Below are 27,623 nucleotides of genomic sequence, written 5' to 3' on the forward strand. Positions count from 1 at the left end.
TTCTCACAAGCATGATGATTTGCATGAAGATGATGTGATTGTTCACAAGGATGATGTGTTATGTGATGCTTTTGCTAGCGAAGCTAACCTCGTTGTAGATTCGATCAATCACAAAGAACCGATCTTGGCTCTCGGGTCGAGGTCCAAAGAACCCCCACAGGACGATTCGATCATTCAGGAAGAAGCGATCTTGGCTCTCGAGCCTAGGTCCAAAGACCCCTCACAGGAAGTATTATGTGTTTGCATGATTGATATGCACGCATTGTTCGAGTGTTTCATTCGTGATCGTTTCCTGTATTTTAGTCAACGTCTTTATGTGGTCCCTTTTCCTAGGCATGACATATTGTACGTTGAGCACGTTTCACTCATGAATGAGCCTGAATGTATGCAGATTTTTCATGAAAAGCTGAAAAGTATGCATTCAAGGATGTCACATTCCATGACTCTTCCTTGGCATGCCATAGTTGTAGAAAGAGCACATGAAAGTATGAGCACCAAGCATGGGCATTTTTGTTGTGAATTGCCACAGTTGATTGATTTAGATCAGAAAGACAAGATTCGATCTCATTGTTTGTGTGTGTGTGGTGAACGGTTTAGCACTCCGTCTCTTTGTTCATCTACATTGCATGCACAGTCTTTGAGGCAAACAAGATTTTTTCCACTCACTTTACATGGAATGGATATGTTCATGTTTTTGTGTTGGAAATGGTTTTAGGAATTTTCAGCCATGGAGATTCTTGAAGAAAAAATTAGCATGATTAAAGACGAAGTTGAAGCATCGAAGGAGCCACAAGAGACTTTGTGTCGCTTTCAGCGCGGCCCAAAGAAGCAAGCACTGCAGACCTTTATGAAGTTCAAGTACCGCACGACCCACACATCAGAGTGGGCCGACGAAAAGTCCCTTCCAAGATTCCGGATGCTATTGGCGATCTCCCTCGATGCCATACAGTTCGATACCAGTACCTCACTTTGAAAAGGAGCATATGTCACGTGACGCATTCAACCCTATGTGTCCGTGGACAGCTACAGCACGACAAGGATTCAGTCAGTCAAGTCAGTCTAGATTTAGAAGTGATCTGGCACTTTTGTGAGTCTATTCATAGACCGTGCATGTCCAGTCACTTAGTGTAGATGCATATCCTCTAGTTGCACACAGCATGATCATAAGCATTCCCGTCAGAATCCATCATGGGAATTTTCCAGTGCATTTAGTCTATTTTTGGTATTTTTCACTTATTAAATTAAGTAACTTTCCAACAAAAGTAGGTAGGGCAATTTTGTTAAGTTTGTATATAAGCAAACTAGAGCTAGTACTATTGGAAGAAGAGGCAACAGGAGCCAAGCTCAGCAAGCAACTTCTCAACAAGACCAAGCCTCGGTGGACCTTCATTCCAAGAAACAGATCCCCCTTCCTAGCATTTCTTCACCAGTATTACATGGCGTTTTTGCACCAGCATGTCATCGCCATACCTCCCACGGCATAGCGTTTGTCATCAACATCATCACCAGCAAACCCAGGCAGCTAGAGTTTTTGATAAACCCCAGCCTAGCGTTTTTGAGAACATCAGCCCTAGCAATTTTGAATGACCTAGCGCTTGCAGATTCCCAGCCTTTGCACATCCCAGCCTTGGCGATTCCAAGCAAAGAAAGACTAGCAGATCCAGCCATAAAGAAGTAGCAGATTCAGTCGGTAAAGTCCTCAATTTTCAACCTTAAGCAACCTCTGTTTTCAGCCCTAAACCTGCAGAATTTCAGCGACAAAGACCTACAAAAAAAGCCCCAAAAATCAGTGTTTTTGGATCCGCAGCAGATTTTAGCCCATAGCGTTTTTGGACAACAGTAGAAAGATTGCACATTTCAGCCCTTAGGTCGACTTCGTCATCCCCGTCGTCATCGTCAACATAGCCTAGACTTGCATCAATCACTTGCATTCAGTTGTACCAATTTGTGTAATCATGAGTAGACCATTCTCACCGACGAGTGTGGAGCCTTCGGAGGAGGGTTTTACGTCTCTGGTGTCAAATCTCTCTTCTCTCTTTATCTCTCAGTCTCATACAGTTGCACGCACAGTGTCCATTCACTTTGTTTGTGATCATAGCATTCTCTCTTTAAGAACGAAAGGCTCTACCTTCCATAAGAACAAAAGGAACCTTGAGCAGAGTTCGGAGCACTCATCTTGAGCAAAGCGCAAACATTCATTCCACTGCACCTAACAATTTCTTTTGTCGATGACAAATTGGTCTTGTCGTGCCTTACCTTTTACACTTTGAAAAAACAATGTACATTGTAGAGGGTCTTGTTGACATTCTAAAAGACGAGTGCGTACATCGGCTCAATTTTAAAAAGTGTCTTATTAGATAGAATTTAAAAATATGCTTTCACTTTGCAAGTTTTATTTGCTAAAGCAAAGAAAAAATGTTTATGATATAATTTTCATCTTGGTAAAAATAGGTCAGCTCAATTTTGAAAAGTGGCTTATTAGATAGAATTTAAATAGATGCCTTCACTTTACAAGTTTCATTTGCTAAAGCAAAGAAAAAACTGTTTTTGATGTAATTTTCATCTTGGGAGGGAATATTCGCTCCAAATTAATGGGAGATCCTCTTATCCCTTAGAGCTAAACAAACATAAAAAGTAAATTCATTAATTTGTTGAGAGAGAGAAGAAAGGAAAAGTGAGGGGGGGGCGGGGGCCCTTACACTTGAGTTGTTTTTTTTTATGTTTTAAGGCCACCATACATACGATTATAGGCTTGTAGCCTAGTGGTTTAGCTTGACACCTACTCCTTCAACGTGATGGGTTTAAATGCAACTAATGAAACTTGAAATTATAAGTGGGTTTGTTGTGGCCTTTGAAATGGAGTGGGTGAGGATTCTGAAGCATCTTGTGAAGATTCCACATAACGAGTAGGAAGAGACTATTGTGTGCACAATTGTAGATTGTGACTGGTAGATTTCAATTAAATGCATACCTAACTAGTAACGCCCTTCCTCACTAAGGCTTGTTTAGAAATCCAACCAGAGCTCCAGTCCCAAGGAACCAGAGGGGCTTTGCTTGAGAGTGTCAAGGCTCACACAGCAACACAAGAAGCAAATTGTATATGGGGCAGCCCAAGGGTTATGCCTTCTACATCAAAAGTGGCCGTCCCATATAATCCACAAGGATATAAAGCCCAACAACGTGTCACTAGACAAAAATCTTGAGGCTAGATTGTTTGACTTTGGCATGGCAAGGCTCATACGTGTACTGGACGTGTGAGCACATTGGCAGGGGGACATTGCTATGTGTCTCTAGAGTACTATCAAAGCTTTAGGTGCACTTTCAAATGGGGCATCTCCTCATTTGGGGTGATCTTGCTAGAGCTCCTCACTAGGAAGCGACCTACAAACAAGGAATTTTTTGAAGACACAAATATGGTAGGCAGCTCGCTAAGGCAGCTTGTAAATGAGAGGCATACATCTAAGGAACTAGATCCATGGCTTCTGCAAGTGGATTGATCAAACAAGCGTCCACCTGGTTAGACACGTAATCGAACACCACATTTGTGTTTTGTTGTTTTTCCAAGCTAGTGTAGCGACATTGTGTGAATCTTGATTCCATAGTAGCAGGTCGATTCTTTGAGTTGTAATTTTGTCATGAAAAGTATAAAGGTCCAAATGAGCTTGCCACTTGCCATTTAGAAATCCCTAGGTATAAAGATCAATAACTTTAATGTCAAAATGAGGCTTATCTTTTGAAGAGAAGAGAGCTCTGTTGTACATACGCTTAAGCGACTACGAAGCTCCAACTTGTAATCATCGCAAATTAATGATTGGGTAATCCATTTTCAGTTTTGAAATTTGCATTGTGTTCCCCTTTTCATACTCTTTCATTCACATGTAAGCATTGTCAGTTCTGTTGAGGTTCGCGACTACGCGTTAGTGAGTCTAATCTTCATATTTGAGTACTTAAATCACTTTTTTTTTTTTACATTTTGACCATAGAAGAGTGTTCCTAGACCATAGAAGGACCTTTTTGGATAGTTTTGTTTCAGTTTTCAAGAGTTTTTTCATGATGGATCGTGATTTTGGTACCTTGTCAGATTGCGACCAAACTTCGTAGGCTAGTGCCCTAGATACCTTGAACCTCCTCCTAAAATTCCATTGCATTGCGACTTCGTTTGAGTGTCAAAATAGTGTGATGATTTAGAGCGGTGAGGTAGGACATAGGCATATTTTCCAATGATTGAGTGATGGTTTGCTTGCTAAGTTGTTGTGTTAGCTTGATAAAAGCACTTCTTGAGATTTGACAACCTCAAAGAATCTTCGTGCCTCATCCGGATTACTTCCCTAAGTATTGACATTATGTTAGTGCCAGATAGCTATGCTACAAACGTCTGTCGCGGTGACCCGCTAACATTGGCACCTTTGTCGGGGAATGATCCTTAGATGGTGAGTGACCTAGTGTGTATTTGGACTATTCTTTTCCCTGACGATTTGTCGTTCCATTCCATTTACACTTCAACAATGAAACAGCAGACACGAGGTTTAGTACTTGGTAGAGTTTAGAAGTCGAGAACTTGATAGATCTATTCTTGAGAGGTAAAGGGGGTTGTGAGTAAGATAGCCAAAAGCATTTCATTCTTTGATTTTCTCTATGCTTTCAGATGTACCGTTTTTTATTTCCACTTTATTTTGTACAATTTTGTTTGTTTTTCATCCTAGTTTCAATTCAGTACTTAGAAGTAGGGTAAGTAGAAACTACAACCATCCAATTCGGCTGAAAAGATCAGGGAATAAAGGGATGAAAACCATATTTTGGGCAAAACGACCATAAACTCTAATAAGCTGAAAATTTGATGGTAGAGACTTGAAAAGTGATCCAAATTCAAAAATTTATTGATCAAGGGCATTAGCAGACTCTCTAGGAGCAATTTGAAAAGTTTGAACAGATTTTGTGCTCAAACATGGACCACGATCCATGTATCCCAGAGACCATTTTTGTAGGAAAGTGATCAGCGACACTATGCATCAATGGGACATTGCTCTGAGAAAGTTTGTTGAAAGAAAAATATTGAACTCATATCACAATTGGCTAATAGGAAAAAAAAAACAAAGATTTTAGACGCAAAATTGGACAAATCTTGAGATTTTGAGATCCAAATTCAAAAATAAGTGAAAATATGGCATCCACAAAGTGCAAGCATTTAACTGACTAAATTTTATGTTCAGATGTGGTCAAACATGGATCGCAATTCATGTCTCTCTCAATCATCTAGGGTTGATATTTTACCAGTAGATAGTTGATAACATTTGGAGAAACAACCCAAAAAGACACCATAGGAAAAAAATGAAAAAAGTTGGTCAAAAGTATTAAACACAGAAACTAGTCAAAAATTGTAGGTCATACAAAAAAACTTGCTTTTGACTAACAAAAGGTTATCCAAATCCAAAAAGAAGTGGTGGAGTAGACTACCGATACTATAAGTAATCAGCATGCCGAATTTGGTGTTCACATTTGATGAAACATGGATCACGATCCATATCTCCCATCAAGTATTTTGAGTGATATTTGAGCAGTAGGTAGCTCAGACATAAACAAATACTTTTCTCAAAAGAAGCATTGTTAAAAAAAGTTGAAAAAAGTGGTCAAAAGAGCCAAAAACAAAACGTTGTCAAACCTACCACAACAGACTCATTTCACCTTTTTTTGTCAAAACTCATCCAAATTATTTAAAAAAATTTGGGGGATGGGCTACAAACATCCTAGTCTATCAGCTCACCAAATCTCAAGTCCAGAAGTGACCAAACATGGATTGTGACCCATGTCCCCCATATGAACTTTTGGACAGAAACTATACCAACCTCTATAGCAGAGACCATTGTGAACAAATCTTCCCAAAGAAGGTTTAAAAAAGTCCAAAACACTCATCAAAAGTACTAAAAAAAGTTCAAGATGAAAATTATTTAAAATAGAACTAGGGATTGACTTTTGCTTGACCTAATCAAGTTCAAATCATACAAAAACTATATAGCTAGCATCAAGGGACCAAGGACAAGCTATGTGTCAAGTTTCATCACCTTCTGACACAAGGGTACATGGATCGTGATCCATGTCCCCTGTCAGACTGAGACTAAATGTGTACGATAGCTAGAGCATGTCACAGACTGAGACCAAACGTGTACGATAGCTAGAGCATGTCACAAGGTGCATAGTGGTCTTTTCAAAACTGAATTTGGATATCAAAGACCAAGTCAAAAGCCCAAAACTATCAAGCATTTTGACAAAGTGCCAGAGAATTGACCTAATTTTCAATCCAAATATCCAAATCCAAAACACTTTGATATCATAGCATCTACTAATCATGTTGATCTTGATGGTACCAAGAAAAGTCAATTTAGCCTCCAAACATGGATTGTGATTCATCTCCCCATAGTGATAGCTTGACCTGAAATTTTCCAGATGAGTAGTACACACGGAAACCCAAGCCTAGTTTTGGAAAAAAATTGAACAAATTTGGGCCAAAAGATATCAAAACAAGTGACAGAATGAAAACTGCAGTGCATACCAAGGGCTGGATATTTGAACTATCAAACCAAGTCCAAATTCAAAAAGATTTTAGATTTAGCTTGTCATAGAAAGTAACAAGCTGCCAAGAGATCGAGTCCAAATGTGGTTGAACATGGATCCCGATCCATGTCTCCAACCTCAGAATTTGATGAAAATTGGCACAGAGTCTGCATATAACCTTGTCTAGCCACCGTCAAAATTTGGAGTCAAAACTTATCAAGGGGTCATGGATCGCAATCTGTGTGCCTCTTTATAGTGGGGGTATTTGACTTGATAAGCTTGTAGATATACTTGAGTACATCTCAAATCTCAAGTTTGGACTAAAAATACCTTTTAAAGACCAAGATATAAGCCAAAGTTTCTGTGTCTTGATCCTGAAATTGTTTGGAGTGTTGTTTCGAGTGCAGTTCACCAAAATTACTCTAACTTTTAATAGACAGCTCCAAATTGACTCAAATGTAGCCAGAAAGAAAGCTTATGAGCAATAGGACACACATGGACCTGATTTTTTTTCAGGTTTCCTCTTTTCAAACTTTAGGGTACCCAAAACCAATTTCTAGAGACCAAAGGACCACAAAGATCTGACTTTTGAGAGACTTGAATAGGGACAAAAAGGAATAAGTTGCTTTAAGCCAAAGTGGGCTTGTCCACGACTATCTTGGGAGTTTGAGTGAGACTTTACCATGACAAATCATTTAGCACGAGAGTTTTCTACTCCACTGGGAGACATTCAAAATGCAAGATATGTTGAAACTCTTTCGAGAGTGAAAATTGATGAAGACCTAGAGGAGAGGCATTCTTTGATCAACAAACCGAATGTGAGATTCATCAAAATCAACGAAGCCATGAGAGTTCTAAGAGATTATGCTCATGAGGGATTGTACAGGTTCACAAAAGGAGATCCATATACCTTCTACAAGTGTGTAGAACCCAATGCTGGAGGGTTGGCAGATCATAAGAATCTCTATGCATTCACGTATACATATGCACATGGAGTGCAAGTATTGATGGTAGATAAGTATGGGCGAGAGTACAAACCTGTTGATCCAATTGACCTAGAACGATACACATACAAGGATACTCCAATCTCTACTTACTTTCAACCAAAAGCAATTCCAGAGCACACATCAGAGAGGATTTCACCGAGATTTTCTCCAAGACGAGAAGAGACAGCGAGAGATATCCTTGCCGGAGACCATTAATTAGTTAGATGGGTGACTGAATCACGCAAAATGAGACCATTTCAAGTGGCTTAATGTATCAAGACAAAGTATGATGGGTCGGGGGATCCATGTAAGGTGCAACGGAAGTGAATGTTGAACTTTGCTCAAGATGAGCACTCCGAATTGTGCTCAAGGGTTCCTTTTACTTACGAAAGGTAGGTAGAGCCTTCCGTTCCTTTAGTGAGAGAGTGCAATGGACACAAACAAAGTGGTGAACACTATGAATGAAGGTACTAAGACTGAGAGATGGAGAGAGAAGAATACGACACCAGAATGTTGTCAAACCCTCCTCTGAAGGCCGTCTACATATGATTGCACAAATCTCTACAATGCTTGGACTTGCCGACGATGTCGAAGATGATGAGGACGACAACGAGACGGGTTGAAATCTGCAAATGCTAATGGCTGAAATCTGCAAAGCTTTATCTACTAAATTCTGATTCTAAGTCGATGACGATGCCGATGGCGACGATGCGACGATGACGCGTTGAAAACGTTGGTTTCATCTGCTGAAAATGCTGGATAGCAAGGCTGAAAATACTGATTTGATCTGCTACAAAAATGCTGATTTCACGTGCTACAAAAATTGCTGATTTGCTCTACTGCAAACCCTGGACAGCAATGCTAAAAATGTTGTGGCTGCTGATGTAAAAACGCCAGCAGATCAGGCTTGAAAATGTTGGCAAATCTGAGGTCTCAATGCGAGGATCTGTTACGGGTTCAGGCGGTTCATAGATGCTAATGGCTGATTTCTGGATTCTGAAAGATGTTGGCTGATATGGGAAGCACCAAAAACGTCAGGCTGTCTGTTGGGGGAGGTCTTGTTGAGAAGGTGCATGTTGAACACTGGGTTCCTGCTGCCTCTTCTGCTAGAAAGTGCTCACTTTGGTTTGCTTATATATTTCATTAGTAAAATTGCCCTACCTAGTTTCCAACAAAAGTTGCTTAATAAATAAGTGAAAAATGTCAAAAAATAGAAAAAATAGGTTTAATGCACTAAAAAATTCCCCTGATGGATTCTGATGGGAATGCTGATGATCATGTTGTGTGCAATCGGAGGATATGCATCTAATCTAAGTGTCTGGACATGCACGGTCTACGAACAGACTCTCAAAAGTGCCAGAACACTTTCTATTCTAGACTGACTTGACTGAACTGAACCCTGGTCATACTATAGCTTGTCCACGGACACACGGGGTTGGATGTGTCACGTGACATCCCCTCCTTTTCAAAGTGAGGTACTGGTACCGAACTGTATGGCGTCGAGGGAGATCGCCAACAGCGTCTGGAATCCTGGAAAGGACTCTTCGCCGGCCCACTCTGATGCCTGGGTCGTGCGATACTTGAACTTCATAAAGGTCTGCAATGCTTGCTTCTTTGGGTCGCACCGAAAGCGACACAAAGTCTGTTGTAGCTCCTTCCATGCTTTAACTTTGTCTATGGACGTAGGTCCACCTTCTTCAAGAATCTCCAAGGCTAAAAATTCATCAAACCACTTCCAACACAAAAATATGAACATACCCATTCCATGTAAAGTGATTGGACGTCTTTTCTAAAGACTGTGCATGCAATGTAGATGAACAAATAGACGGAGTGCCAAACCGTTCACCACACACACGCAAACCATGAGATCGAATCTTGTCGTGATGAACTAAATCAATCAACTGTGACAAAACACAATGGAAATGCCTATGCTTGGTGCTCATACTTTCTTGTGCTCTTTCTACAACTGTGTCATGCCAAGGAAGAGACATGGAATGTGACTTCCTTGAATGCATACTTTTCAGCTTTTCATGAATAATCCGCATACATCCATGCTCATTCATGAGTGAAACATGCTCAACGTACAATATGTCATGCCTAGGAAAAGGGATCACATAAAGACGCTGACTAAAATACAGGAAACCATCACGAACGAAACACTCGAACAATGCGTGCTGACGAATCATTTAAACACATAGTACTTCCTGTAAGGGTTCTTTGGACCTAGGCTCCAGAGCCAAGATCGCATCTTCGTGTTTGATCGAATCTTCCTGTGGGGGTTCTATAGACCTCGACTCGAGAGCCAAGATCAATTCTTCATGATTGATCGAATCTGAAATGAGGTTAGCTTCACTAGAGAAAGTATCAACTAAACCATCATTCTTGTAAACAATCACATCATCTTCATGCAAATCATCATGCTTGTCATTGTCATCCAAATCATCATGCTCATCATGATCATTCAAATCATCATGCTCATCATTATCATCCAAATCATCATGCTTATCATCATGCAAATCGTGTGTGTCATGCTTTGGAGAAGAAGAGACTGAGAGAGTCTCCTTCTCCTGAATCCTTTCAAACTTCGCCTGCACATTATAAATGAGAGATGAAGAATGAACAACTTCCTTGCAATCCAATTCTGTTTTCCTTTCTGCGTACTTGCGATCAAATTCTTTGGCCTCCAAGCGTAATTGCTCACACTCCATGGTTGCCATTCTTGCTTCGTGCCACGTTGTCATCATGTCCATCATCGTCTTGCACCAAGCCTCCATAGGATCTAGTGCAATCATTGGCGTAGATGGGGAAGGGTCAGAAAAACCTCCTAGTGAGGAAAACTCTTCTTTGCCACTCCCATGCTCACCACCTTCATGCGAAGTATCCATTCCGCTTCGGGTGATGACTATACACTTGAAGTCTTGAGTTCTTAAGTTCACGAGAAACTTGGGTTCTTGGGGGTCTTGGGTTCTCGAGGGTCTTGAGATTCTTGGGGGTCTTGAGGTTCTTGGGTTTTTGCGCTTCTTCTTTCGCTTGCAATCTGTGTTAGAGAAGGATCTTCTCTTCACGCAAGTTCTGCTCTTTTCCGCGGGTGCACCCCTTGGCGGCCTTGCGCTCACACCAAGGTTGCTTTTTCTCACCTCACGTCAATTGGCCGGCCGCTAAGTGCACGGTCCGCTCTCAATGAGTGAAAAGAGGCACAAGGGGAGGCTGGACAAGCCCTTCTTTCTTGGGATTCCTGTCACTCTTGAAAAACACGATTAAGAATTGACACGCCCAAGAAATCTTGGGTTACGTGCAACCTCAACAAGCAAAAAAAAAAAAATCTTGTGGTTCTTTCCTTAAGTGATACAGAACACTGTCAAAGCCCTGATACCAATGTAAGGTGCAACGGAAGTGAATGTTGAACTTTGCTCAAGATGAGTGCTCCAAACTGTGCTCAATGGTTCCTTTTACTTATGGAAGGTAGAGCCTTCCGTTCCTTTAGTGAGAGAGTGCAATGGACACAAACAAAGTGGTGAACACTGTGAATGAAGGTACTGAGACAAAGAGATGGAGAGAGAAGAATACAACACCAGAATATTGTCAAACCCTCCTCCAAAGGCCCCACTCTCTATGGCGAGAGCGATCTACTTATGATTGCACAAATCTCTATAATGCTTTGACTTGCCGATGATGTCGACAACGATGAGGATGACGATGAGACGGGCTGAAATTTGCGAATGCTAATGGCTGAAATCTGCAAATCTGTATCTCCTGAATTTTGACTCTAAGTCGGTGACGATGTCGATGGCGATGATGCGACGACGACGTGTTGAAAACGTTGGTTTCACCTGCTAAAAACGTTGGATAGCAAGGCTAAAAATGCTGATTTGATCTACTACAAAAACACTGATTTCACGTGCTACAAAAATGTTGATTTGCTCTATTGCAAACACTGGACAGCAAGGCTAAAAACGCTATGGCTGCTAATATAAAAACGTCAGCAGATCAGGCTTGAAAATGCTAGCAAATGTGAGGTCTCGATGCGAGGATCTGCTACGGGTTCGGGCAGTTCGTAGATGCTAATTGGCTAATGGTTGAATTTTGAAAAGTGTTGGCTGGTCTGGGAAGCACCAAAAACGCCGGGCTATCTGTTGGGGTAGGTCTTGTTGAGAAGATGCCTGTTGAACACTATTTTCTGGCAGAAGAGGCAGCAGGAACCCGCTAACTTTGGTTTGCTTATATATTTCATTAGCAAAATTGCCCTACCTAGTTCCCAACAAAAGTCACTTAATAAAAAGTGAAAAATGTCAAAAAATAGGGAAAATAGGTTTAATGCACTGGAAAATTCCCCTGATGGATTCTGATGGATTCTGATGGGAATGCTGATGATCATGCTGTGTGCAACCGGAGGATATGCATCTAATCTAAGTGTTTGGACATGCACGGTCTGCGAATAGACTCACAAAAGTGCCAAAACACTTCCTATTCTAGACTGACTTGACTAAATTGAACCCTAGTCATAGTGTAGCTTGTCCATGGACACATAGGGTTGGATGTGTCACGTGACTATTCATATGCTCAAGTCTCACTCTTTAAACAAGTCTTGAGAATTGAACAAATTGCAAATTTCCATACTCGTTATGAGGGATTTGGGTTGGCATTGGAAGAAACGACCTTGACTTGGTGTCAATCACTAAACAAAGATGATTTTCATGGGAGATCTCAAAAAGGGGAATCAAACACAACACGGTGTCACAGATCTATGCTTTTAAACAAAAAGCAAACAAGAAAGTAAAGAAAGCTTTGCTTCGCTTCAAACAGTACATAGAGAGGTCCTATGAGAGAGCTACCGCAAGATGAGAAACTGTCGATTCTCTTCATTGAGGTCTTGAGGAATGAGACTCCAAAAAAGGACCTGCATTTGAAAGCATGCACAACATTTGAGCAAGTCACTAGAGAATCTCTTTATCTAGTTGACAAATGTAAGGCCTATGGGGGGTGACGAAAGACGTAGAAACGCGACTAGTAGTGCCTCATCTCCAAAGAGTGAATCCACAACAAAGAGAAATGTTCAAACTCCTGTAGTGCCGAGCATTGATCAAGTGGTGTAACACTCAACCGGAACCGCAATATATGCTAGGGCAACAATCGCCTCTTCTGAATGAAGATAGAGTTGTAGTCAACTACACCCAACCAGCATATGCGCCACAACCCATATCAAACTAGTATTCCATGGACGAGAATACGATCATGTTCATAGTCGATCAAGAATATGGATCAAGGACCATTCTTACAAGACAAGAACAACAAGCAGCTAGATCACCAGCTATGCAACAAGAAGGTCCATGCTATGAATATGGAGGTGACCATTGGGCACGAGCTTTGCATCTTGAGCATATATCATAGCCAATCCCTCTAGCTTGTGTTTTGAACCCAGTAGGCATGGCACCCCATAGAACCTTCCATGGGACGATCTTTATTGTTGAGGGCTATGGAGGGTCCCAAATATTCTTTGCGACTAATGCCCATCTAGATTATGGCCGGTGCTTTCCTCATTGCTTATTAAGTCAGGAGAACCAAGTTTCTTTTAACATAGGTTTACAGTAGATTGACTTGGTGTGCGGTTTGAAGAAGTTTTTGTGCTCAGGCCTCTGTCATGATTTCCAATCCTGTGAGCCTACACAAATTAGCATAAGCACCTTGCTAAGATCATGGACAACTTTGCTGATTAGAAGTCATTCAGTACTATTTACATGATACTAGGAGGCCAGCTACTTTGCTTCTTTCTAACCCCTACTGACTTCGTCCCAAAAATGGGATAAATGTATCATTTCCTTGTTGAATTTTATGGCAACTACCCTTATAATGGATTTAAAAGATCCCTTCCCACTTTTGAGAGCCAAGGGGATCAATGTGCTATGGAGTTTTTAATATCTAGCTGCCTCACCCCATTCTAGTGTCTCTAATACTTTGGTACACTTCCATACTAGCTCACTTGTACAACCGCCCAGTTTCAAGTTTGCCCATGGAGGTTACAACAGTTTTTCATGGATCCCGACCTCATTCCTCAAGCCTCTTGGAAGATTAGCTTCACCCCAATCATGCATGATGGTGCATGCCTAGTCTTGTATGGCTATTAAGACCATAAATTTAACATACTGACTCATATGGTAACAAGTTTACAACTTGTTGGAGATCACAAAGGCCCATGTCCAAATTGTTCACATTCACAAAATGTGTGTATGTATGTTTGTGTCTATGTGTGTGCACGCGTGCGCACAATTGAGAAGTTGTAATGTCCTAGAAAAAATCCCAAGAGACATCAAAGACGACGAGTCAATAATTATAGAGAAATAACTTTTTGGAGAAAATTAAACCATATTAAATGTTATAGGAATTTAGTGCATCTATTTTTTTGATAGAGACACCTTCTAGGTAAAAAAAGCCTTTGTGGAAAACTTGGGGTCAACAACTTTTTAGTGTGAGTGGAGTTTGTCAAACTAGGATTCATAGAACTAAAGGGTACTGCCAGATAATAGCATTAGACTTAGACAAGTGGAAACAAAAACTAATGCCACAATCACAACAATGAATGGTAAAAATGGATTGAGACAAGAAACCATAGTACATTATTAGTAGAAAAGCAACAAAGTACAACTACAAGAGACAGAGAAAGCTTGGAAAAAACCAGAACTAAAACTAATCCTACTAGGATTGAATTGGACATTTGACTCAATTGGAAAGACTAGCCATAAATAGCTACACTACCAACTAATCAATAATTAGTGGAGGTATGGGCCTGAGGCTTCGGCTATCACTTTCGACCAACGCAAGCAGATCATGAATGCAAGCCTAGTAGCCAGCTAATCATCTCAAGGTGCCTAGCATCTTGGGCCAGCATCTCCCGTAGCAAGTCAGGACTCGACGTCATCCCCATTCTCGGCAAATTGCAGCTTGCATTTGGCATACGTGGATCAACACACAGTCAACACCACAACACAACAAGTAGCCCCTGCGCCCCCGCTGTCAAAGCCAATCCAACTCCACCCGCTCTCCAATCTCGCTAGAAGTGTATCGCCAGTTGTCAAGAGCGTGAAGCCCCTTCGAGGTTCTTACCTAGCCCTAAGGAGGTCTTGTGAGCCGTTAGTGTCAAGGGGTCTTCTAGACAATCTCAAAAAGGGCTAAGCATATTTCACTAGCCCTTAAGTGAGCAGCCACACTCACAACATTTTACTTACACACGATTGTTTGGACATGAAAGATATGCAAACACAGAAAATACATATATAGAATCACATTTTTCATGGAAGTAAAAGGCATTTGCACAAAAAATCAAATATGCACATCTCCAGGCCACATGTTTCCAATACAATCCCGAGCCAAATAAATTGATGGATTCCTTGAGAATTTCGATCCTGCATTGGCCGCTAACTGGGCGCGGTCTACTTTTCATAGCCTTTAGTTGGTATTGCATATGATCTCTGTTCGTTTTTGCCTCTCCAGACCACCCAAACTTGACACAAGATCAGCCTTCAATACAGATCAAGGAGGATCCTTGCATTTTAACCCTTCGGACCTCCACTTGCCAAGCCTCGGACGTACCTTAAAAACGTTGCTAGAAGTGCAAGTGACGGAGAAACAAAACATTGTCAGGACGGCATCTTAAAACGTTGCACGCACCGAAAGGGCGACCAAGTCCCCTAGCGTTTCAAAATGCTTGTGTTCAAGATCATTCTCCATGGCGATCTCCTCCTGTGCAACACCTGTTGGCCAACCATGCCCTCAAATCTTACATCTCAAAATGCTACCTACAAATGTAGATTTGGCATCGTTTTTCTAAAGAGGTTCAAAACGTTGGCCGATGTGCACAGAAGATTTAGACCAATCCAAGGGACACCCACTCAAAACACACAGCAGTAGCAGAGTTGTCGATTATTTCTCAATGGCAGTAGGAAACGTTGGGTCCAAGGCACCTTTCAATTTAGTATTTTAAAACGCCATGCCAAAACGCTACAATGCGGAAGTCCTCTTGCCGAGAGAGAGAGAGAGAGAGAGAGAGAGAGAGAGAGAGAGAGAGAGATTGTTGAACCAACCAACTGGGCAATGAATAGCGATATACAATGGGGGCTTGGGTGCTCTTGATAAACTAGCTTTGGCGACCATAAGTACCCCCTCACCAAATTGCCCTACCCAAGACTTTGACAAATAAGTAAAATAAATACCTAAAGCCAAAATAAATATTGGGATCACATTGGGCTATGCATTTGTGATCCTATAACTTTAACACCCTCTTTGTAGCTCATGGTGGGCATATGTAGGAACACCAAGTAGATGAAGAAGCTACTATGGACACCCTAGCACAAGGCCTTGGACTATTGGATACACCTCGATTGTGCTACCCTGACTTTTTGCCTTCAAAAAATGCTATCTTGAGCATTGGTTGCCTCATGAAAAATTAAATTGTAGACCACACTACATCCAAGAATCCCATTCGTGAAGTGTAAACACATCACATTCAAACATTCCCAGACAATGAACTTTGAAACACATCATGTCCATAATCTAGCCAACAACAATGGATTGTCTCTACAGCACATCCATAGTGTTTCGTATACATTGTGTTGGTTCGTTGCTAAATGCATGTTTCTTGAATTCCAACCCACGGGTTCAAACACCAATAACTTGAACTCCATGGGTCTATATCATAGGGAGCTTCTTTTGTTCTTCTTTGCAGCTCACAAGCATCTCCCTTGTTGAAGCTAGTTGTGGCAACTACCACTTGTCTAGAAATTTGGTGTCGTGGCCACTAAGGCTTCCTCTATGTGTGCTATGATGATCTCCTTTGTCAAATCTTTATCCTTGCTATCTTTGTTAAGTTGCCTTTGTCCTCTTGTGAGTTCTTGATTTTGCCTTTGGCTTCACATTCTTGAGTCAAACAAAGCGTCTTCTCACATTTGTAACAATAGCTCTCGAACCTCATGGGTACCAAAGGCAGTTAACTGAGCATTCGCCCTGTCGAGCTTGCCTTTGCTTATGTCGTCTAGCAAGCTCGTGCATTTGCCTTTGGCTTCACAATCCTGATCAAAACAAATTGATGGATTCTTTGAGGACTTCGATCCTGTATAGTCCGCTAACTGGGTGCCAACTGGTCCACTTTCCATAGCCTTTAGTTGGTATTGGATCTAATCTCAGTTCACTTTTGCCTCTCAAGGCCACAAAAACTTGACACAAATCAACCTTCAAAACATTCGAAGGAGGATCCTTGCATTTCAACCCTTCGGACCTCTAGTTGCCAAGCCTCCTATGTACCTTTCAAAACGTTTCTAAAAATACAAGGTCCAGAGATGAGAGAGAAACAAAACGTTGTCGCGACGGCATCTTAAAATGTTTCACCTAAAAGGGCAACCAAGTCCCCTAGCGTTTCAGTACGCTTGTGTTCAGGATCATTCTCCATGGCGATCTCCTCATGTGCACCACCTGTTGGTCAACCCTACTCTCAAATCTTGCATCTCAAAATCCTAACTACAGGTGCATATTTGGCATTGTTGCTAAAGCGTTTCAAAACGTTGGCCTGTGCACCCAGAAGCTTTAGACCTATCCGGGGGACGCCCTCTCAATACACACAGCAGCAGCAGGAAAGTTGTCGATTATTGCTCAATAGCATTAGGAAACGTTGGGTCCAACGCACCTATCGATTTAGTATTCTAAAATGCCACGCTAGAACCCTACAATGTGGGAGTCCTCTTGTGTTGCTCTTCAAAATGTCAACCAAAGTCCTTCAGAAATGCTAGGCAACAACCACTCCTCCTTTTGTGTTTCCTCTTCACAACGTCGTGCTTCTCCTCCCTCGCTTCGATGCCATGTCAAAGTGGACAATGCGGAAGCGTAGAGCAATGGGGAGAATACACGAGAGAGAGAGAGAGAGAGAGAGAGAGAGAGAGAGAGAGAGAGAGAGAGAGAGAGAGAGAGAGAGAGAGAGAGAGAGAGAGAGAGAGAGAGAGAGTTGAACCAAGCAATTGGGCAATAGTACCTAAAGCCAAAATTAATATCGGGATCACATTGGGCACTTCACTTGAGATGTTATAGCTTTAACGTAAACATCATGTGTACTTATGTATGCCATGCCTTCCAAGGCATCTATCAATTGTACTAAACTAGCATGGACTAGACCGTTACAAGCTTCAATCAACAAAGGCCAACAAAGAAGCAATGAACAAACAAAACAAAGGACAACAATAACAAACGATATTAAGCAAAGAAAGAACAAAATCGACATCAACAACAATCAAGCACATGGCAACAACCTACAACGACAAAACGTTGCAAATTTGTGTGGGGCAAAAATCCCTCAAACTGCCAACCATAACTCTTTGAATATATGTGTGTAGTCTCAATTTGTGTGCCACCCTCTGTGTAGGGAAGGAGTGTGCTCATCAATCTAAATGTGTGTGTACAAGAGGATTTGTGTTCTTTTGTGTTATAGGGGAGGATTGTGTGTCTACACCCTTTGTGTCAGGGGAGAGAATTTTTATACCTCACCCGTTGTGTGTTTTGAGGGGAGGCAGTTTGTGTGAGTGCTACTTATCATGAACCTATTGTGTAACAAAACCAACATGGGGAGGGTTTTTGAGGTGCAGAGTTTGTTGCACCGCAAGAACTCCTCCTATCCAAATGTGTCAACCATGTAAGCATTACCATGTGTTACGCCACATGTGCCATGTGCTGCCCTATAGGCCGTGTGAAGGGTCAAGTGTCAAGTTAGCATATTTTCCTTTGGAAAAGAGTCAACTGTCTTTTGGAGATGTGTAAAGGCCACAGGTGTTGCTTACATAAGAAGGCTATTTGTACTCAAAAGTTAATATAATGCAAAAGTTCTCTTTCATCTTAAATGTGTCTCTTGTCTTTCCACCATAACCTTTCACAAATCACCCAAGCTCCTCTAGATAAGCAACATTGGGGATGAGAAGAGGTTTGTTTAGAAAAACTTCAAGCCAACCGCATAGAAGAAGAGACGGAGGAAGTAGCTTCACTTGATAAGACCCTTAAAACCAAGGTGACTCCCAACAACCTAACCTTAGGTATAAGAGTTGTGGAAAATAAAGCGCATCAAACTAAGAGGTCAATGTTTAGAGATGTTATAAAGACCTATAGATTTCTTTCACATACCTTAGACAACTGAGATAAATTTTCCCTCTTAAATCAGTGTGAAGACATCCCTAAAACTGTGGAGCTTCAGAAATTGGAAGTTTGAAAAAGGAAGATTGCATCTTTGAATCAAAGACGATGGATTAGATTAGGCTTACATCCTACAAGCATTTCTTGAACACCTTTTGAACATTTCATATAGACCCAAATTTGGCTGCAATGGATGTGTTAAGGTTTTTTTTTTAAAGCTCTAAGCAAGTTCTATGACCAAGAGATATGACTTTGTACCAAATTGGGATCTCCCTCATAACAGTGCTGAGCGAGAAGATGGGATAATGGGATAGAGTAGCCAAAAGTTCAACAAGAGTTACCTATCATGTAAGTTTGGAAGAAACCTTCCTTAAGGACATTGGATTCTAAAGATGAGTAGCAAAAGAGGGAATATTATAATGCCACCTATGAAATAGAACAAGATCTACCCACTACAATTCAATTTGACTTTGAAAAAGAGCAAAATCATGGAAAGTTGTTGAATAGACAAGGGGAAAGCTTTTTTATTTTCTAACCAAAAACCTATAAGACTAAAATGGTAATAGCAAATGTAGGAAGCTAAATTGGGGAATTTATGAGCCTACCCCATGCCAAAGACATTTTTAGAAACCACAATTCTGCATGATAGTAAACTCAATTTTTTCAAGGAAAAGGCCACTACGTGTGCACCATCAAAGAGAAAGAAAGGAAAGCAAGTAGGTGGAGAGAAGAGTGCTTCCATGAGTCAATAGGATTTGACAATACATTGTTCAATCCAAAACCATCCTTAAACACGTGGATAAGCTACCACGATGGTAAGTTCCTCTATCGCTATGTACTCTAGTTCAAAGTTCATTTTATGTTGATAGCATGGAGTCAGTCAACATCACTTGTAAATGGCTATTAATGTTTACACCTCTTGGTTGTTGCACAAAGTATCGTTTCTGTCTCTGTTTTTTGTAGTCAAGGTGCATGCAACATTTGTACAAGCCACATGTGCGACAGAGTCTCTCTCAAGTAACCAGTAGACTAGCAATCTATTGTGAATAGTTTGGTTGCTAAATGTTTAGAGAACATGCTTGCAAAATATGTCTCACAAGCATTGAGAAGATTGGACATCTTTTGTAGAGTGCTGCTAAAAGTAGATCTAGAGCATCATGTCTTTTTTGTCCCTTGTCAAGGATGACTGCGATGAAAGTGTGGGAAAATGTCATCAAAGTATAACTTGGATAAGCCATACATGATCAGCAAACTCACTCTCTCTTTCTCTCTATATATAAATGTCAGAGGAGCGTTTGCATTTCTGTGTCTTTTGCAAGACAAGTTATTATGATAAAAATGGATGATGGGTTGTCAGTTAGATGACATTTCAACACTTCGACGTTTCACCTTTGTTGACCTACCCAAACGCCTCAAATGGTGAACATGCCAAGAGGTTGGGAGCCCCAAGTTTGTTTTGTAGACCTGTGGTGGAGGCCTATTTTGGCTGCTGCATATTCTAAAGGAATCAATCATGCTGCTTGCAAGTTGTCACAACACCAACTACGTAGTCGTTCGTTCTTGGCAAACTCACTTCTCTCATGCTAAACAGGGAAAAAAATACTTAATTCCTACCAGACCAAATTGACTGAAGCATCCAAAAGTAAACTGCAACAGAACCTACACTTCCAAAAAACCGTTAGGCCCAAAGAAAAACAAAATATGGGCAGTTTACTACATGTTATAGAAACTTTAGCTACTTGGCAAGAATTCAAACCAAACAATTTAATGGTACGAGGTCCAACTGCCAGCAATTTGCCTGTTGTAAACCCCTGGTGAGGAGAGACATTGCGTGTATACATGAACGAAAAAGCATTAGCCACTCTCCTCTTGCTTTATTTTCTTGTGTTTCTTTGACTTCTTCTTCAATGAAGCTTGTTCATCATGTACTTCGGGATATTTACGTGAAGATGCAAGTGGAGATGCCTCAAAGTTCAAGTTAGATTGATCTCTTTTCAATTTCTTGCTCGGCTTCTCTAGCACTTCCAGATCTCTTTGTGGAGACGCAAGTGGAGATAACTCAACCTCTGAGTTCAAGCTAAATGAATCTCTCTTTGATTTCTTACTCGACTTCCCAAGCTTCCCAGAAGTAATCCTTTCCTCATCTTCTTGCAAGCTTTCTACCGTAGAGGGTCCTCCTACCCCCATGCTTAGGCTTGCAGACACTGCCTGATTTTCTTGTTTGATTTCTGATCCTTTGCCTCTTGAAGCTATTACATCTGCATTAAGTATGGACAGTGAATGCTTTTGCTTATGTGATGGTGTATTGGATCTACCTGTCCACAGATCGATTCAAACTACTCTCACCAACAGCACATTAAAAAACAGAGTAATGCACACAGTTTCTACATGATAATAGGTATGTACCATCTGCTCCAGATGACAAACGGTCCGTGTTTGGAGGAGGCCTGCTTAAAGCAACAGGGTTAAGGCTTCGCACAACAGCCACTTGGCGAGAGACTCTCCTTACTGTCATTTGACAAAATAGGCATGAACCAAGACTGCTGAAGATACTTAGCAAGAGAACCACTTAATAACCTGAAATTGGCCGCCATCTCTTCCATAGCATGCAAAGAATGAAAAAATGAGAGCCCAACAGACAGTGAGCTGTCGCATGTGACCCCATTAACAATGGCAAACCAAAACAATAACAATCAAATTCCAATTACAAAACTAAGGTGATAACAATGGGAAAAAACATGTGTGCCATAGACTGACATTTTCAGTAAAAAATCAAATATTTACCAGTAAAAATGTAATAAAGTGAAATTGTAGGACCTCCCATACCTTAAATTAGGACCGCATGTTCCAGGTCTGTACAACAACATTCATCCTGCCGTTTGAGTTTTTTTAAATGATTAGATCTCTTCTAATAGAAGAAGTCAAAGGGCTGAAATCCGCGAGTAAGTACTCAAGCAATCATGCAATCACATTCTACAAATCTTGTGTGTGTAATGATGCTGCAGAATATTGCTTTTTTAGGCCCAACTTGAAGGTAAGAAGGGGCTAGCGATGAACCCACTAGGGTTACGAGGAGAGAGAGAGAGAGTGCTGTACAGAGAGAGAGAGAGAGAGAGAGAGAGAGAGAGAGAGAGAGAGAGAGAGAGAGAGAGAGAGAGAGAGTACGCTAGCTGTTCGTGTGTTTTCTAAGGCACACACTTAAAAGCCCTACGTTTTATTATCTTGGGTACATGTTATGAGGGTCACTTAAGTGATCCTAGGGGTGGTTCACACCCAAAGTGTAAAAGAATAAAAAATATGTATGAGAGGTGCCCAAAAGGGCCTTTAGACCCAACAACCTCCCACTTAAAGGCCCGATGTGGTACCTTTAAGCAACTCCCACCAAGTGTAAGCAATGCTGATGTTGTGTCTTAGCAAGACACTTAGTGAGAACATCTGCAGGGTTATCCTGTGTTTTGACCTTTGTCAGTGTGGCAAGGCCATCATCCAATACCTGTCGTATAAAATGGTGCGGCACATCAATGTGTTTGGTACGAGCATGGAACATGGCATTCTTAGCCAGGCATACAGCACTCTGACTATCACAACCAAGCACTAGAGCATATGCAGGAAGACCAAAGTCTCTCACCAACCTACCAAGCCAAATAGCTTCCTTAGAAGCCTCCATGGTTGAAATATATTCAGCCTCTGTAGTGCTCGGTGCCACAATCTTCTGTAACCTTGAACACCATGAAATAGCACCTCCAGCAAGTGTGAATACATACCCACTGGTAGACTTTCTAGTGTCAAGATCACCTGCCATGTCCGAATCATAGAATCCCCGCAATGATAGTGTACCCTTGCCATAACATATACATGTGTCCTGTGTACCTTTTAAGTACCTGAAAATGCCCTTCACTACCTCCCAATGTGGTTTGCCAGGATTAGACATAAACCTGCTAACAACTCCCACTGCATAAGCAATGTCTGGTCGTGTAGCAACCATGGCATACATCAATGAACCACACGTTGAAGCATAAGGAATTTTTTTCATAACATGGGCAGCTACATCATCTTTTGGACGATCAAGCTTGCTAAGCTTTGTGTGCAGTGGTAAAGGCACACCAAGAGGCTTAGCATCAACCATATTAAATCTCTCCACAGATTTCAACCCCTAGCGTTTTCAGTTTTCAGCCCGTCTCATCGTCGTCAACATCGTCGGCAGGTCCATTGCATTTAGACCATTGTACGAGGATTGTGCAATCCATAGCATAGACCTCTCTCGCCATAGAGAGTGGGGCCCTTGGAGGAGGGTTTGACAACATTCTTGTGTCGTATTCTTCTCTCTCTTTCTCTCAGTCTCAGCACCTTCATTCACAATGTCTTTCCACTTTGTTTATGATCATTTGCACTCTCTCACTAAGGAAACGGAAGGCTCTCCCTTCCATAAGTAAAAGGAACCCTTGAGCACAGTTCAGAGCACTCATCTTTAGCAAAGTTCAACATTCACTTCCGCTGCACCTTACATTGGTATCAAAGCTTTGGCAATGTTTCTCTATCACTCAAGGAAAGAACCACATAATTTTTTTTGGCTTGTTGAGGTCGCACGTAACCAAGTCCACTTGGGCGTGTCGATTCCTAATCGTGTTGTTGAAGAGTGACACGTAACCCAAGAAAGAAGGGCTTGTCCGGCCTCCCCTTATTCCTCTTTTCACTCATTGAGAGCGGATCGTGCACTTAGCGGCCGGCCAATCAACATGAGGTGGGAAAAAGCAACCTTGGTGTGAGCGCAAGGCCACCAAGGGGTGCGCCGGCAGGGAACAGTAGAGCTCGGGTAAGACAAGAGCCTTCTCTAACACAAATTGCAAGCTAAAGAAGAACCTCAAGAACTCAAGGACTCCAGAACCACAAGAACCCAAGTTCCTCGTGAACTTAAGAACCCAAGATCTCAGTGTATGGCATCACCCAATGCGAACTGGATACTTCGCATGGAGGTGATGAGCATGGAAGTGGCGAAGAAGAATTTTCCCCACCAGGAGGTTTTTCCGACACTCGCCCTTCCCCATCTACGCCAAGGATTGCACCAAATCCTATGGAGGCTTTGGTCAAGACGATGATGGACATGATGTTACAACAAGAAGCACAACGCGCCACCTTGGAGCGCGAGCGCGAAGAAAGAAAGGCAAAATTAGATCGCGAGCACAAAGAAAGAAAGGCAGAATTGGAACGCGAGCACGAAGAAAGACAATTAGCCTTGGAGCGTGAGCGTGAGCAAGCGCGCTTGGCGGCCGAAGATAGACGAGCGGCCTTGGAGTTAGAGCGTGAGGCGCAAGAGACCAACGCATGCAAGAGTTGGTCCTACAGGCACTCACCTTGAAACCCGAGCTAGTCAAAGATGTTGGTGGTTCATCAAGTGGCGCAAGCCAAAATTCGGACTACAACAACCCCGTCACCGAGAAGTTGACATTCAGTAAGTATGACGGTAAGATGGATGCTAATGCTATTCATTCTTGGTTGTATCAATTTAATGCTTATTTTGCGACAACTAGGAAGACAGGGAATAGCAAAGTTTTGACGGCAGCCATGTATCTTGCCGGAGATGCCATTAATTGGTATCAAGCGTGGAAAGAGGAGCAATTGACCGCGCACCTAGAGGAAGCCGAGGTAGGCGTGCCTCTTTCTTTCAGTTGGGCAAACTTCCAAGACAAGCTCAAGGCGTGGTTCTTGCCACCTCAGTACCTAGCGCGATTAAAAGAAGATTGGCGCAATCTTAAGCAAAATGGTACTCCAGTCATGTCTTTTTCTAACCATGTTTTGCAGCTTGGCACCCAATTACGCAAATCGGAAGCGAAGCGCAAAGAGGCTTTTATGTTCGGATTCGACAACTAAATCAGGTTTGATGTCGAAGTCCTCGACATATAGATCTCAACAAGGCGGTAGCGATTGCTCTCGCACAGGAGATGAAGCACAATAAGGGAAAGCCTAAGGAGAACAAGACTTCTCAAAGTACCTCTCAGACTCTATATGTCGAAGTCCTCGACATATAGATCTCAACAAGGCGGTAGCGATTGCTCTCGCACAGGAGATGAAGCACAATAAGGGAAAGCAACAAGACTTCTCAAAGTACCTCTCAGACTCCTCAGAACCCACAAAACGGTGAAAACGGTAAGAATGGTAAGAACGGTAACTCTTCTGACCAATTTTTCTCTAGTCTCTCGGAAAAGAACTCACACAATGAATCTAAGGGTAAAGCTAACACAATTACTAAACCTAAGCTCAATCCATATGAAAAAGCAGCACAAGGAATTTAAGGAGGATACATCACGTCAGAAGAACAAAGCATTTATTCTAAGGAAGGTCGATGTTAGCATTGTCACATCAAGGGTCACATAAAGAAAACATGTCCTAAGATTGAATCTGACGAATCATGAGAACCCACAGAACCCACATCCTCTGTCAATGCCATAAATGAGCACACTAGTTTGACCCACATGATCCTCCCATTGATGAGTCTCTCAATAAGTGTTATGGTCATGTGAAGGGTCAGCGTTTTGTCATATTGTTTGATCCAGGCAGTATGCATAATGTGATAAGTGACTCTCTTGTCGAAAGAGCCCGCTTGGAGGTTAGCAAGACATCTCCTTTCGAGGTATCGGGCTTCGCTCCCGGTATGGACTCTCTCATCATGCAAGAGTGCCTTGATGTGTTGTTTATTGTTCAACAAGTGTCCTTCCGCATAAAATTTGTAGTATCTCCTCTTTCAGGATGTGATATGCTTCTTGGCAATCGATGGTTTCGTGAGCATAACCCTCTCATTGATTGGACAGCCAATACTTTCACTTTCAATGCCAAAAGTGACTCCCATTGTCATTCGTGGAGAGGAAGTTGTTTATTCTTCATCTCTCATTTCTAATGTGCAGGCAAAGATTGAAAAGAATCAGGAGAAGAAGACTCTCTCAAACTTTTCTTCTCCAACGCATGACACACATGATTTGCATGATAAAGATGTGATTATTCACAATGATAATGATTTCCGAGATAAAGATGTGATTGTTCACAAGGATCATGGTTTAGTTGATTCTTTTTGTAGTGAAGCTAACCTCATTGCAGATTCGATCAATCACGAAGAACCGATCTTGGATCTCGAGTCAAGATCTAAGGAACCCCCACAGGAAGTACTGTGTATGCACATGATTAGTTAGTACACATTGTTCGAGTGTTTCATTCGTGACGGTTTCCTGTATTTTAGTCACCGTCTTTATGTGTTCCCTTTTCATAGGCATGCCATATTGTACAATGAACACGATTCACTCATGAATGAGCACAGATGTATGCAAATTAGTCATGAAAAGATGAAATGTTTGCATTCAAGGAATTCACATTCCATGTCTCTTCCTTGCATGACACAGTATCCGAAAGAGCACAAGAAGGATTGAGCCTCAAGCATCGGCATTTCCATTGTGATTTGCCACAGTTGATAGATTTAGGTCAAAAAGACAAGTTTCAATTCCAATTTTTCCGTGTGTTTGATAAAAGGTTTGGCACTCCCGTCTCTTTGTTCGAACATCTACATTGCATGCACAGTCTTTAAAAAAGACTAGAATTTTTCCAATCACTTTACATGGAATGGGTATGTTCATGTTTTTGTGTTGGAAGTGGTTTCAGGAATTTTCCTCCTCGGAGATTCTTGAAGAAGGTAGATCCACGACTATAGCCGAATATGGAGCTTTGACACAGTCACAGATGACTTTGTGTTGCTTTCGGCACGGCCCAAAGAAGCAAGCTTTGCAGACCTTTATGAAGTTCAAGTATCGCACGACCCACACATCAGAGTGGGCAAGCGAAGAGTCCTTCCCAGGATCGTTGTTGGCGATCTCCCTCAACGCCATACAGTTTAGTACCAGTACCTCACTTTACAAAGGAGGGGATGTCACGTGCACATCTAACCTTATGTGCATGTGGACAAGCTACTTCATGACGAGGGTTCAGTTAGCTTAGGAAGTGTTCTGGCATCTTTGTGAGTCTGTTCGAAGACCGTGCATGTCCAGACACTTAGAGTAGTTGCATTTCCTCTGGTTGCACACAGCATGATCATCAGATTACAGTCAGTACCCTTCAGGAGCATTTTACAGTGCATAGAATCCATTTTTCACTTATTATTATTAAGTGACTTTGTTGGGAAACTCGGTAGGGCAAATTGGCTAACGATATATATAAGAAAACTAGCGCTAGCACTTTCTGGCAGAAGAGGCAGCAGGAGTCCAACTCACAGGCACCTCTTTCTCAGCAAGACCGGTAGAATCCCTAGCGTTTTCAGCCATCAAGAAGCCTAGCATTTTCAGCAATTGCAAATCAGCCCCAACGTTTTGCAGATTGCAGATGGGCCTAGCGTTAGCAATTTCCAACAGATTGCCTAGCATTTTTGCAGCAGATACCACAACAGCCCTAGCGTTTTTAGGAACAGCAGATAGCCCTAGCATTTGCAGTTTCTTGGCGACAGGTCCCCCTTTTGCATCAGCCTTTTCAGTTTTCAACAGTCGAAGCCTCTCCCCGCTTAAAAATCAGTGCCCTTTTTTTTGCATGAGGCAAGTTCATGAAAAAGTGACACTTGGCGCATTTACAAGCTTTTGCCCGTTTTGGGATTGTCGCCTAAAAATCTCCCGAGTGGTCGCCCAGTTGACTTCGCGGCGGCAGAGTTGTAAAGTGTTCCCCTAGTCATACCGGATGTAATGACACGAACACATTTTGCGGCCCAAAATAGCAGTTTCCTAAATTTTAGGAATGATTCTGTTGGGCTCCCTGTGGTCATCTGACCATCTATCCTCATTGGGACCGCATCCAAAAATGCAATGTGGCCCAACTGTCGGATATTTTCTACTGGGAATCCCACCTTGACTTTATGTCTTTATTGAGTTCACTTCCTAGTATCCACCAACTTGCTAAGTGCGACGG

General features: G+C 41.8%; 1 protein-coding gene across 7 annotated transcripts in view; it reads right to left on the bottom strand.

The window, feature by feature from the left end:
• Positions 1 to 20,315: 20,315 nt before the first annotated feature.
• LOC147455101 (uncharacterized) overlaps positions 20,316 to 27,623 on the bottom strand; it is a 58,946-nt gene continuing 51,638 nt past the window's right edge. For 5 of the 7 annotated variants that reach the window (XM_086513945.1, XM_086513941.1, XM_086513944.1 and 2 more), the window contains 2 exons: positions 21,099 to 21,200; positions 20,316 to 21,007 (listed from right to left, as the gene is read on the bottom strand). In XM_086513945.1, the coding sequence (XP_086370071.1) occupies positions 20,547 to 21,007; positions 21,099 to 21,200 (563 nt within the window). In that variant the 3' untranslated portion in view covers positions 20,316 to 20,546. The remainder of the gene's footprint in view (positions 21,008 to 21,098; positions 21,201 to 27,623) is intronic. The other 2 variants (XM_086513946.1, XM_086513942.1) reach the window with 1 other exon arrangement.

This window comes from Adiantum capillus-veneris, chromosome 6, assembly GCF_014529385.1.
Source record: "Adiantum capillus-veneris isolate H3 chromosome 6, ASM1452938v2, whole genome shotgun sequence".
Classification (NCBI taxonomy): Eukaryota; Viridiplantae; Streptophyta; class Polypodiopsida; order Polypodiales; family Pteridaceae; genus Adiantum; species Adiantum capillus-veneris.